The following is a 14,072-nucleotide window of genomic DNA, read 5'->3' on the forward strand; positions in this document are numbered from 1 at the left end:
AATTATAGGAAATAACAAAGCTAAATGTCAGTTATTGAAAATACATGAAGTAAACAGTCCTGTGCCACATGAAGTAAACAATTATTGAAGTAATTTTGATTTTTACTTTTTATGATGAAAAAAATTATTTGTATTACCATGGCACCTAGGAGCCCTAGTTATGGACCAGTAACCCACTGTGCTAGGCACTATACAAACAGAACAAAAAGATGGTTCCTGCCCCCAAAGAGTTTACAATTGTAACTATTAATCAAGAGACAACAGGTGGATACAGACAGGCAGACTAGGGAGTACAAGGACTCAGTGAGACAATATTGGTTGATATGGTAGGCCAGGGGCAGGCAAACTTTTTGGCCTGAGGGCTGCATTGGGTTTCGTAAATTGTATGGAGGCCGGTTAGGGGAGGGGGTTGTGGCCTGGCCCCCACCTCCTATCTGCCACCCTCCCCCAGAACGTCTTCCCCATCCACCCCCCCCATTCACTGACAGTTTCCCCCCCTGGATCCCTTCCCCATCCAATCTCCCCTTCTCCCTGTTCCCCGACTGCCACCCCATCCAACTCCCGCTCCTTTCTGACTGCCCCCCGGGGCCCCTGTTCCCATTCAACCCCCTGCTCCCCCCCAACCCCTATCCACACCCCTGACCCCCACCCCAAACTCCCCTGCGCTCTATCCAACCCGCCTGCTCCCTGCCCCCTTACTGCTCTGCCTGGAGCACCAGTGGTTGGCAGTGCTACAGCCCCGCCGCTTGGCTGGAGCTGGGCCATGCCGCTGCTGCCACCACCACACAGCTCAGAGCATTGGGTCAGGCTGGGCTCTGCAGCTGTGCTGCCCCAGGCGCACACTGACCCAGGTGCTCACATCCCCACTGCACAGAGCATTGCACTAGTGGTGCAGTGAGCTGAGGTTGCGGGAGAGGGGCCGGGGACTAGCCTCCAGGGCCAGGAGCTTGGGGGCCAGGCAGGACGGTCCCGCGGGCTGGATGTGGCCCATGGGCTGTAGTTTTCCCACCCTTGTGGTAGGCGATGGTTTTAACGCACCCAGTGGACTTTTGAGTGCTGTCTTGCATTTTGCATTATAAATAACACCCCGCCGCACCAAACAACATTGTTACAAATGCAGTTGCTTGGATTGCATAGTAATTTGAGCTCATTCAAATAAAATGCATTTTAATGCAGCCAAATACAAATTTATACCCTTAGGAACAAGGAATGCAGACCATACGTACAGAATGGGGGACTGTATTTTGGTAGGCAGGGACTGAAAAGGGTTTAGGGATCATAGTGGAGAAGCATATTATCATGAGCTAGTGAGATGCTGTGGCAAAAAGGGCTAATGTGATCATTGGATGTAAAATCAGGGGAGTAATGAGCAGAAAGATTTTACCTCTGCATATGGCATTGGTATGGTTGATAGTGGAATACTGGATCCAGTTTTGGTAACCATATTTTTCAAAGGATGTTGAAAAATTGGAGAGGCTCAAAATAGAAAAGAGCCACAAAAATTATTTGAAGGCTGGAAAAAATAACAGTGGGAGATTTAAAGAGCTCAATCAGTTTAATTGATCAAAAAGAAGATTGAGGGGACTTGATTAGTGTATAAGTATCTTCAGGGGGAAGAAAGATCTCCAGGATCTTTAATCTAGCAGAGAAAAGCAGCACCAGAACCAATGGCTGGAAGCTGAAGCCAGACATATTTATATTAGAAATTAGACACTTTTTTTAATAGTGAGGAGGTGATTAATGATTGAGACAAATGGCAAATCCACCATTTCTCTTTGTAATCTTCTTGATATCTTCAGATGCCTTTCTGGAAGATGTGCTTTATTCAGATAAGTTATTGGTCTCAGTACAGTGGGTGAAATGTAATGGCCTGTGATATATAGGTGATCAGATTAGGTCATCTAATTAGTGATCTCTTCTTGCCTTAAACTCTGTGAATAGTGTTACTAGCTCCCAAAATTTCTTCAAGTAAAATGATTTCTTCTGGGGCTGGAGCCAGTCTTCTGATGACACCAGAAGATCCAGCCCTCTCCTAGAGTTCAGTTCTGCCTGTGGGAAGCCCCCTCTGACTGTCTTCCCCAGTCCCCATTTGTCGTTGTCCTAGGGAAGTCAGGGAACTACTTGGGAAAGGCAGCAGGGAGAGGGAGAAACTGACAACATTCTCAAAGGAATGAAGGGGGGAGGGAGCAGAAGAAACCCAATATCTCCAGGGCAGGGCATGGGGCAGTTATTTTCTCCTCTCTTTTCACCATGCTCTGCTCTCTCCTTTACTGCCTTCTCTATCTCTGCAGTGCCTGGCCTGGGAAGTGGGGAGGGATGAAGAACTCCGTGGAGTTATGCACCCACTCCAAAGGCCTATAAAGGGAGAGAAGTGGATGCTTCCGCAGGCCTTGGAGGATGGGGGGCAAGGAGAAAGAATCCTAGGTGCTGCATGAGGTGAGTCTGAGGCAGAATTTAAATGGGGGATTACATAATTAATTGCTTGGCAGAGGGACTTGGCAGTGGGGAAGAGAGGCAGATGAATTAATCAGAATGTTTGGGAAGAAGCTGGAAGCTTTGTGCTGTCAGGCAGCCAGCGAGTGCCAGAATTGCCTGGCTCAATACATTTGCAAAGATTGGCAATGCTGTCACATAAATTCAGGGTGTGCTGAGAGGGTTCAAAAAATCAGAAGACAGAGCTGAAATGACAATTAAACGAACAAACATGGGCTTGTTTTGGTTTTTTTTTTGGAGTCTGACTGATGAGTGTTGAACTTGTGGGGCTGCCAATACTGCAGTGATGCAGACAACTTATGGTCTAGAACAGTGGTCTGCAGATAGTTCCCTCTAAGGTATGTACCTGGGTGGCTGCATGTGAGGGAATGAAGGGCCACCCACTTAATTAGTGGAGCTGCGCAGGTGTGGCTCTACTAATTAGGGGCCTGGACCTTGGAGAAGACACACATGTGAGGTAGTGGCCTTGGAAGGAATAAGGAGTGGGGGTGGGGGGCGCAGTGGGGTCAGAAGAGGAGGTGGGGGGAATTTGGGATGTGCAGGGCTGGGGCAGACAGAAAGAGGCAATTTTCCCCAGCTGCAGGGCTGTGGCTGCTGTGGTGGGGAAGAGACCCCCCCCTCCTTCCCAGCCCCAGCTCGGGGGCTGTTGCGGCAAGGGAGAGAGGGCACACCCATCACATTAGGAAGGTAAGACTACTGATATTAAAATATGAGTTGTGTGCTTTTATTTTTAGGGGAAAAAAGTTAATAAGGTTTTTTTATATAGCGCTCTTATCCAAAGCGCTTTACAATAATTAGCTAATGGTACAAATAACATTTGCAAGATCAATATGTGGTCCGCTGAGACCCTCAGCCATTTTCAAGTAGTCCATGGAAAAAAAAAGTTTGAGAACCACTGGCGTAGAATCAACCACCAAGTCTTTTTGCCTGCGACTGAATGGTCTAAACTGGGCAATGTGCATGGCCTGCTGGGTCCAGCATGCAGTGATCACCCTGGATCTGGTCAGCAGGGGGTGGCTTGGGGTGCAGAGCCATGGCTGGGGGAGGGATGGAGCAGGGGCCGTTCAGCCCCACAACCACCCTGTCATTCTGGCTGGGCAAGTGGCTGTTCCAGCCCTGGGGGAGAGCTAGGCTGGCATGGGAGAAGGATGGAGTGACACAGCCCAGGGGATGGGGGAGGGTGACAGGGGTGTTATGGTTCTAAAACCTCCTCCCCTGGGGGGAGCTAGGGGAGGGGAGGGGTAACTAGCCTCCATTTTAAATAAACAAGGGCGCCTCCATCGCCTCCTGTGACCCTCAGTAAAGATGGTGCTGAGGCGGAGTGTTCTGGCAGGGTTTTCTCAGTGACGACAGCGGCTGCCTCGTCGCACGTATCACTCTTAATAGCAGGCGCTGTTTGCCTTCAATAAAGATGGCGACTGCTTTGGCGTCGCTTCCTGTCGTCCTCAGACGGCTGCCCTTGTTAAAGATGGCGGCCCTTGTCTACGGCGTGGGCACGCTAAGGGCAGCGGAAGCGGAAGTGATGTCCGCCATCGCCACCCCCCGCGCACGGGGCGAGGAGGAAGGAGGTGCGGCGGGCCCCCCAGCCGCAGCGGTTGCTGGGTAACGGGGGAGCGAGCGAACCTGGGGCGCTGTAAGTGGGCTTGAGGGAGCAGGAGGTGGTAGGGACACGGGGCATCGCGACCTCCCCTCATGCCCCCGCGAGGCAGCGAGCGGCTCTGGCCAGGCGCCAGACCCCGTGCGAACCGCCAGGGAGCCCATGGGGGCTGCGCCTTAGGACACCCCCCAGCCAGTCAGTCACTTTCCTGTCGGGGGGCTTGGGAACCCTGCCCCCCGTCACCCACCTTTTTCTGCGCTCCCAGTGCTGGGGTCGGCTGCGTCCGTGGCTCCCTGCCCCGGGCTCGTAGCCTGGTGTGACTCGCTCCTAGCCGAGCGCCCCTCTTTCGGGGCCAGCAGCCAGCGGATTATTCGCGCCCCGGCTTGTCCCGCTGTGCGTTCCCCCTCCATGGGAGACGGGAGATGCTGGTTACTCACCCTGCTGTTTCTAGTCATTTTCATCAAGTGGCTGTCCTGCCCTTTGCACAGAGCAGCAAACCCCGCAGAGGAGGGTGTAAGTCTACATAGCTGTTAACAAAGCAGGAGAAACGTGAGTTTGAACCTTTGTAAAACCTTTCTCCCCCCCTTTTTTTTTTTAAATCTTAAAATGTCACTATTGGTTTTTAAATTGTCTGACCCTGGCCCATTAAAGAGACAAGGTGAGAGTGAGGTAATATCAGTTATTGGCCCATGAATTAATTGATATTTTTGAACGTAGGGAAGAAAGGAGCTGGGGAAATATCTTGAAGATGTGGCCTGACTTTTTTCAGCTCTTTGCTCCTGCGGCTACATTGCTAGAGGGAAAAGGGTACAAGATATTCTGACGTACATGCACCTAGGAGGCTAGATAGCTTGGTGATGAGACAGTGAGTCTTTAATTTGTAGAGTTCTAGCTACAAGGCCTCAGAACAAAGTTAAGGTACCGTATTTAAATGCAGTTCAAGCTAAACCTGTTTCTAGATAACTTGGTCGCTGAGGATGGAACCAAAACAGATGTTTTAAAAAAGTGTGTTCCAGCCAACATCCTGAAATAATTATTTGCTGAGCTGACTAAATATGCTATTTCTATTGCTGCTAGATTAGAAAGCCTAAAGAACAGTAAAACCAATTTTAACTAATATTGAAGTTGGTGTATTTGTTTTTAAAACTTAAGTTTCAATTACTTTCATTGAGAGGGAACTTGATGTGTTGTTTCCTACTTGTAATTTCTAGAGAGTTTCATTTGTACATAATTTCTCTTACAGTTGCATAATGGCAGAAACTACTGCCTCGCCCCTGAAACACTTTGTGCTGGCTAAAAAGACAATTACTACTATCTTTAACCAACTGCTGGACTATGTCACTGAAGGAGAAAGTTTTGTAGAAGGTTAGTTTTCATCTTTGGGAAAGGGATCTTGCATCTTTGTATGTGTATAGAAATTAGCACAATGGGTCCCTGATCCTTATTGGGTCTTTGAATACTATGGTAACACATACATTAATTGTAATCGTACATTCTTCAATGCCAGAGTCTTAGAATATGTACAGGTATTGCAAGGAGAGGTGGTATGGTGCAGCGAGTTGGGAAACCTAGAGTTTATTCTCTGCTCAGCTTGATTTGTTGTATAATCTTGGGAAAGTCACTTAAACCTACACTTTCAAACTTGGATGGCTAAAGACGCACCTAAATAAAAGCTGATTTTCAGAACTGCTAAGCACCTGTGGCTTCCATTGACTTTAATGAAACTACTTGTGCTAGCCAACGCTACGGGTATGTCATCACTGTAGAGTTAATCTGGGTTTTTACTCAAGCGTTTCCCCTAACCGCCCACTTATTCCCACCTACGAACCTCTGAGCAGAGTTTGGTGATGCTTTCAGTCCAGGATAGCTGGCTGTTCTGGGGCTCTAGGCAAAAGCCAGAGTGAGGCTTTTACTCGGTATTGTATCCAGTCAGTTGGCAGTGAGGATGCATGGTAAACCACTTGAAGTGCTGATAGTCTTCCACTGCTGTAACAGTTTCCCCCTTTATGCCCAGAAAGAATAACAAGTTCTCCCACAATTCACTGGGAAAGAATCATTGCACAGCTCAACCTGATGCAGCACAAAGAACTATGGGATATGCCCCCAAAAGTCCTAGCAACACATAGGAGGGCATGTATCACCAGTGTGAACCTAGTAAGGGTGGCTACTCAAACTGGGCTAGGCTATTCTGAGTGCCAAGCACCCAAGTTAACTCTATAGTTAAGACATGCTCTAAAACAGTGGTCCCCAACTTTTTCGTCTGGCGGGCGCCAGATGAAGGACCGTGGCGGCGATGGAGCATCCACCGAAATGCTGCCGAATTTCTGCGGCATTTCTGCTGCGACGCCTCTTGATGACATTGTTTGTCGGTGGCAAGTGGCGTCAGCGAGAGGCAATACCGCCGAAATTCGGCGGCATTTTGGCAGATGCTCAATCGCCAGCCAGGACGCGGGCTCATTTAGATGCCCCCGCGGGCGCCATGACACCTGCGGGCACTGCATTCTGGGCCCTTGCTCCAAAATCAATAGTGTTTATGGAATGAGGTTGATTCCTCTTCATCCCCTGCCTCTGCCTCTCTCCCCCCCCCCCCCCACCTGAAGGAAAGGGAATGACAAGGAATGGTCAAAAAAGCAGGAGACAAGTGATACCAATGACTTAGCAAATTTAGTCCAGTGTGTTGCTGTGGCTTTTTCCAATTCCAAAATTTTTTTGTTTTAGTTAAGAGATAGTAGATTTAAAATTCTACGGATATACTTCAGGTATATGACATGAAATTAGCAACTTTGTGTTTTATTAATGCCTGTCTCAACCTGTTAAATGACAATGACTAATATCAGAGTTTGTAGATAGCTCTGTGATGGCATATATTAAATAACATAGTGTTGATCCACAGCTAATGCCTTGGAACGTAAATTGTTCTCGTGATTTCTTTTGTAATAATCTTTTCTTATATATAGCAACATACAGGAACCCAGAACTTAAATATGTAGCAACTAAAGAAGAACTGATGAAAATACAGGCATATAAAAACAAATTGGCAGATATCGGTGAGGTGCTTTCACGGAGACACATGAAAGTTGCATTTTTTGGCAGGTAATGAACTTAATTACCAAAATAAATTTGATTTTCTATTTCAAAGTTTAGTGTTTATCTCTTGGATTTTGCATAACACCTTGTAATGATTTGTTCCCAATATAATCACAAAAATATAGAACTGGAAAGGAACCTTGATAGGTCATCTAGTGAGTCCCCTGCAGGACTAAGTAATAACTAGATCATCCCTAACATCTGTTTGTCTAACTCAAGTGACACAGATTCAACAACCTCCCTAGGTAATTTTGTTCCACTGCTTAACTACCTTTACTGTTAGGAATTTGTTTTCCTGATGTCTAACCTAAATCTCCTTATTGCTAGTTAAGCCCATTTCTTCTTGCTCTGTCCTTATTGGTTAAGGAAAACAATTTATCACGCGCCTCTTTTTTTAACACACTGGAAGACTGTTATCATGTTTCCCCTCTCTTTCTTCTCTTCTCCAGGTTAAACTGGTTTTGTTTTTTCAATCTTTCCTTGTAGATGATGTTTTCTAGACCTTTAATGATTTTTATTGCTCTTCTCTGAACTTTCTCCTTTTTGTTCACATCTGTCCTGAAATGTGGAGCCTAGAACTGGGTACAGTGTTCCAGCTGAGGCCTTCTAAGTGCTAAGTAGAGTGAAAGAATTACTTCTTATGTCTTGCTTATAACATCCCAAAATGATGTTTGCTTTTTTGGCCATAGTATTATATTCTTGACTCATTTAGTTTGTGATCCAATATAACCCCTAGATCCTTCTCTGCAGTACTCCTTCCTAGGTACTCGTTTCCCATTTTGTATTTGTACAGTTGAATGTTCCTTCCTAATTGTAGCACTTTGCATTTGTCCTTATTGAATTTCATCCTATTTACTTCAGACCATTTTTCCAGTTTGGTGCAAATTCTAATCCTGTCCTCCACAGCACTTGCAACCTCTCTAAGCTTGATATCGTCTGCGGATGTTATAAATGTGCTCCCTATGCTGTTATCCAAATCATTTTATGACTATATTGAATAGAACGGGACTCATGACAGATCCTTGTGAGATCGCACTCAATATGCCTTTCCAGCTTGTCTGTTAACCATTGATAACTACTCTTGAGTATAGTTTTCCAGCCAATTGTGCACCCACTTTATAGTAGTTCCCTAGGCCAGTGAGTGTCTCAACAAATTTTCTGGTGGCCTCAGAGTGCAGCCACCAACCCTTGCTGGTGGCTGCGCTGACAATTTTTCCTAAAATATTTAATTAACTTTAGGAAAAACAAATAAATATGCACGTATACATGTTTAAATATTGTAATTTATGTAGGTTTTTTCCAGACTCAGTAATAAAAATTTATAGTTGTCTTTATTCTTTACAGGACCTAAACGGATTAGAAACACAAATAAGGCACTTTGCATGTTCTTGGCTTTTTTTGGTTGTGCTTTTTTTGCCTCCTAAGACTTGCAAACTAGTAAGTCTTCTGCTGTGAAAAGTGATGTTTGTTAATACTTTCCTATTGTTTGTTAATATCACTTTTCACAGCAGATTTACTCAGCCTCAGTAAGCCCTGGGGTGAAGTAAGCCCTGGAAGGAGAGATGGGCAGGGAGGCAGTGGGGTCCAGAGATGATGGCAGGGGTAGAGAGCCTGGGGCCGGAGCTTGGAACCAGAGATTGCCACTGTCTGGACGGAGCCCAAAGCCCTGTGGCCAAAGCCTGCCTCCCCTACCCCCGGGAGAGTGGGGAATTCACCTGTTGCCTGCACCTCCAGCATTTGTGTCTCTGGAGGGGGGCAGGGCCCAACCGCTGCTGGCAGCCCTGTGAGAGGATCCACTGCTTTGCATCCCCTCCCCCCCATTGCAGCCCAGATGGCTGTGGCCGCAAGAAAAGGCCCTGGTGGCTGCATGCGAGAAACACTGCTCTAGGCTATATTGTTTGTTTGAGATCTATATCATCTGCTGCTTTCCCCCATCCGCAAGGCTTGTTACCCTGTCAAGGCAGGATATTCAGTTGGTTTGATATTTGTTCTTGACAAATCCTTATTGACTCTTACTTAACATCTTCTAGGTGCTTACAAATTGATTGTTTAATTATTTGCTCCATTATCTTTCTGAGTACCAAAGTTAAGTTGACTTTCTATAATTCTGTGGGCTGTCTTTAGTCCCCTTTTTATAGGTAGGTACTATGTTTGCCCTTTCTTGTCCTCCGGAATCTCTCCTATCCTCCATGAGTTCTCAAAGATAATTGTGAATGGTTCAGAGATCTCCTCAGCCAGTTCCTTAAGTGTTCTAGAATGTATTTCCTCAGGTCCTGCCAATTTGAAGACATCTAACTAGTGTAAGGCCATGTCTGCACTAGAGACCATACAGCGGCACAGCTCCTTTTGACGTAATTAAACCACCCCCATCAAGCGGCGTAGCAATGTTGTCGGGAGTGAGTCTCCTGCTGACATAGCACTGTCCACACCGAAGCTTCTGGCAGGGTCACTTATGTCTCTCAGAGGGGTGGGTTTTTTTCACACCCCCGAGTGACATAAGTTATACCGACAAAAGTGCTAGTGTAGACATAGCCTAAGTAATTCTTAACTTGTTGTTTCCCTATTATAACCTCAGATCCTATCCCGTTTACATTGATAGTCACTGTGTTAGTAGTCCGATGGGTTCTCACCTTTTTGGTGAAAACTAAAACAAGGCATTAGTGTTGTATAAAGACACCTTCACACTTGTCTATTCACTGTTGAATCTTCCTTTGTTGCCATCCTGCTCTATAACTGCAGCTTAATTACATACATAATGTCACATGCTTTCCACTGGCAAAATTCAATGGAATGATTAATTATTTCCATGAATCTTTTCATAGTATGATTCTCTGCGTAGCGCCATTGTTTAACTGAAGAGTATCTTTGAGATTGCCAGCATCCTCTTACCACAGTTTTGCTTTAACTTTGTGGTGTTCTTGTTTGTTTAATTTCCTCACACTTTTAAGGATTCTGGTTTGTGTTGAATGTTGATGACCCTGAAAAACAGAAATGTTTGATTGCCTGTGTTTCTGTACATAAGCACCTGAGAGAAACCAGCAGATATTTTTAAAATAAAGTTTCTAGCTAGTGTGAAGTTAGTCATGATTATTTGTTATAACACTAACTGTGCTGTGTGACTTACAAACTAGTATAAAGCAACAGAAAGTCCTTTAGCACCTTTAAGATGTTAGTCTTAAAGGTGCCACAGGACTCTTTGTTGCTTTTTACAGATCCAGACTAACGCGGCTACCCCGTGATACTTGACAAACAGGTATGAATGTTTGAAGTTACTTAGGGTCATGTGAAATTCATAGTTAACTCTCACTTAATGTGGAAGAATGCAAGTTACAAATCTTAGTTGCAGAACGTCTTCCTCATTTAGGTAAGATTCCCAAAATACTAGAAGAAAATACTCTTTTAGTACTCTTCTCCTGTTTTAAAAATAACATTTTCAAGTGTTGGGAAATACTTAATAATGAGCAGTTAGTGATCATCTGAGTTTTACTTTTTAAAAAATACAATAACTCCTCAATTAACATTGTAGTTATGTTCCTGAAAAATGCGACTTCAAGCGAAATGATGTTAAGCGAATCCAATTTCCCCATAAGAATTAATGTAAATAGTGGGGGTTAGATTCCAGGGAAACCTTTTTCACCAGACAAAAAGTGTGTGTGTGTGTGTGTGTGTGTGTGTGTGTGTGTGTATATATATACATACACACACACACACACACACACAGAGTATACATTTTAAACAAACAATTTAATACTATTCACAGCTGTGATGATTGTGAAGCTTGGTTGAGGTAGTGAAGTTAGAGGGTGGGATATTTCCCAGGGAATGCCTTGCTGCTAAATAAGTGAGTCTCAAACTTTTGTACTGGTGACCCCTTTCACATAGCAAACCTCTGAGTGCAACACCCCCACCTATATACATTAAAAATACGTTTTTGTATATTTAACACCATTATAAATGCTAGAGGCAAAGCAGGGTTTGGGGTAGAGGCTGACAGCTCGCAACCCCCCAAGGAGTCCCAACCCCCAGTTTGAGAACCCCTGTGCTAAATGATGAACTAGCACTTGGCTGAGCCCTCAACGGTTAACACTTTAATGTAGTCTCTACAAGGCAGCAGGAATGGAGGGGAGGGGAGATAGCATAGCAGACAGAGACAGACACACACCTTGTGTGTGGGAGAGAGAAGAATGCACACTGCCCTTTTAAGTAAGCTGACCCACTCTTAAGTGCATTGTCTTTTTAAGTGGATTAGGAAGTTGAAACAGCAGCTGCTGCCCCATGTTTTCCTCTGTCTTTCTCCATCTGTGTCCCCACCCTGCTTTATATTGAGAAGAAAGGGGTAAGTGGGGTGTAGAGCAGGGGAGAGGGGGAAACCCAGACATTAGACCCCCCCCCCCACCTGCACAGCAAGCAGCAGTGTGGGGGAGCGCTCCAAGGCAGAGGGCAGGAGCAGCACATGACAGTATGGGGAGGGATAGTTGCAATTGCTAGCCTGCTGGCAGCTGCTGCATAGGGAACGGGAGAGGGGAGCTGCTGGTCCATTCTGGTTCCAAGCCCCCACCAGCTAACTGTAATAGGCTGCTCTTCCTGCAAGCAGTGGACAAAGCAGGACAAAGGGAGCATTACACAACTTTAAATGAGCATGTTCCCTAATTGATCAGCAACGAAACAGCATTATAACCAGGATGACTTTTAAGGAGTTACTGTACTGCAGTAGGCCGGTAACTGCAACAACAGGCTCTGTATGTGTTGCAATTGAAATAGTTCAGTTCCTCAATTTAACATACTGAGGAAAATATTAAGCATTATTTTAAGGGATGCTTTCAGGTATTTAATGTTGGTTATACAAATGTAGGTTATATGTTGATAGGAGATGGGGGCATAGGCGCCAACTTTCCCCGGCGCCGGTTGATGCTTGCGCCTCGCCCCCATTCCAATCCCTTCCCCAAAGTCCCCACCCCATTGGACCCCTTCGCCAAATCCCTGCCCCGCCTCTTCCCCCAGCACGCTGCATTCTCCCTCCTCCCCCGTCCCTCCCAGCCACATGAAACAACTGGTGGGAGATGTCTTTTTTTCTGACAAAAGTTCTACTGTAGATTCAGTTATACCAAAATAAGTGCTTTTGCCAATGTAACTTATTTTGTGTGCCACGCCAGTATACCCAATACTGCCAAAGCGGCTTGTTTGTTGGTATAAGCCATATCTACACTAGGAGGGTTTGCCAGTATAGCTATACTGGGAAACTTTTTTTTTTTTTTTAGTGTAGACCTGGCCTTAGGCCCTATTCCTGCAAGCTGTTCTATATGTGGTTAAACACTGGAATAAATGGCCTAGGGAGGTTGTAGAATCTCCATCTCTGGAGATATTTAAGAGTAGGTTAGATAAATGTCTATCAGGGATAATCTAGACAGTATTCGGTCCTGCCATGAGGGCAGGGGACTGGACTCAATGACCTCTTGAGGTCCCTTCCAGTCCTAGAATCTATGAATCTATGGACACAAGGGTATGCCATGAGGAACAACTTGAAGAATCTCAAGGAGGGAGAATACAATCTAAAGCAAAGGTGTGTTTGGTTTTCTGTATGCCCTGCTTTAAATACTTTTATATTCTCTCTTCCTCTAGAACAAGCAGTGGAAAGAGTTCTGTCATTAATGCAATGCTGTGGGATAAGGTCCTTCCTAGTGGGATTGGCCACACAACGAATTGCTTTCTCAGTGTAGAAGGAACAGATGGTGATAAGGCTTATCTCATGACTGAAGGATCAGATGAAAAGAAGAGTGTCAAGGTATAGTTTTTCAGTGGTTAAGGAGCAGGTGCTTGGAAACCTAGTATTTAAAGAACCCTTTTGTTAGGTGCAATATTTAACACTTACCATTTTTAAGTATGGGGAACTTAAACCAAATTTATTTAGTATTTCTAAGTCATTCTTCCAGCACTGAAATAACAAAATAAAACTAAAACAAAGTCCTTAGCACTTTCTTAGGCCTTGCATGTAAACCTTACTCTGTCTAATGGTTTGTGTATGAGGGACCACCAGTAAGTTCTATAACTTCTTTTCAAAGCTCTGGAAAGCTCACATTTGAAAAATACACATTTTCTTCCAAAAACATACTGTGTAAATTCCGAAAAAGTGTGCCTCTGGTTTACTTTTTAAACATTTTGCGTACTTAAACATTTATTTTGATTTGTTAAACCCCTGTTAAAGGATGATGGAGAGTTAATTATAATCTTGCATTAGGTTCCTATACTTCAGTTATTACCAACTGTTGTCTGTTTTTAAACCAATCTAACTTGTTCGGCATGAGATTCAGAAATGCCCATTTTAATCCATAAAGTGTATTTAAAATAATTACCCTGTATATACAGTGAGAGGTAATGTGCTGGCCTCCTAGCATTTGAAAAAGTACATTAACACTCAGTGGTAACCCTCCAGCCATGTAAGGAATTCCACCACTCCAAAGAGAGTCCTGTCTTTTTCTCCAAGTGTAGAAAAATGACTATTTAGACACTAAGGGATGTTAAAGGCCCTGGATGGAAAGAAGGCACTGGAAAAAATGATTCACAATATTTAAGCTATAAGATGAAACAGTTTATCAGTGGTCTATTCAAAAAGTCTTGGCTCTAGTTTTATGTTTTTTAAGGCTGTTATTGCAGACCTAAGTATCTTCCTTTTTCTGTTGCTTTGCATTCTTCACAGACTGTTAATCAACTTGCCCATGCGCTTCATATGGATAAAGACTTGGAAGCTGGCTGTCTTGTCCATGTCTTTTGGCCCAAGGCAAAATGTGCTCTCCTGAGAGATGACTTGGTTTTGGTGGACAGGTATAAGTATTATTTTATTAAACCAGTTATCTAAAGAGTTTTCCTCATTATCTGATACACACTAATTGTGTTACAT

The 14,072-nt window shown here is 44.6% G+C and overlaps 1 protein-coding gene across 5 annotated transcripts in view; it reads left to right on the top strand.

The window, feature by feature from the left end:
• Positions 1–4,014: 4,014 nt before the first annotated feature.
• Positions 4,015–14,072, top strand: part of MFN1 (mitofusin 1) — a 55,839-nt gene continuing 45,781 nt past the window's right edge. For 4 of the 5 annotated variants that reach the window (XR_007776026.1, XM_050965911.1, XM_050965913.1 and 1 more), the window contains exons 1-5: positions 4,015–4,126; positions 5,334–5,455; positions 7,048–7,183; positions 12,797–12,959; positions 13,872–13,996. Coding sequence is in view for 4 of the 5 variants with exons in the window: in XM_050965911.1 (XP_050821868.1) it covers positions 5,341–5,455; positions 7,048–7,183; positions 12,797–12,959; positions 13,872–13,996 (539 nt within the window). In the remaining variant the exon portion in view is untranslated. Of the gene's footprint in view, positions 4,127–4,612; positions 4,640–5,333; positions 5,456–7,047; positions 7,184–12,796; positions 12,960–13,871; positions 13,997–14,072 lie in introns of those variants that run through there. The other variant, XM_050965912.1, reaches the window with a different exon arrangement.

This window comes from Gopherus flavomarginatus, chromosome 8 (assembly GCF_025201925.1).
Source record: "Gopherus flavomarginatus isolate rGopFla2 chromosome 8, rGopFla2.mat.asm, whole genome shotgun sequence".
In the NCBI taxonomy this organism is placed as follows: Eukaryota; Metazoa; Chordata; order Testudines; family Testudinidae; genus Gopherus; species Gopherus flavomarginatus.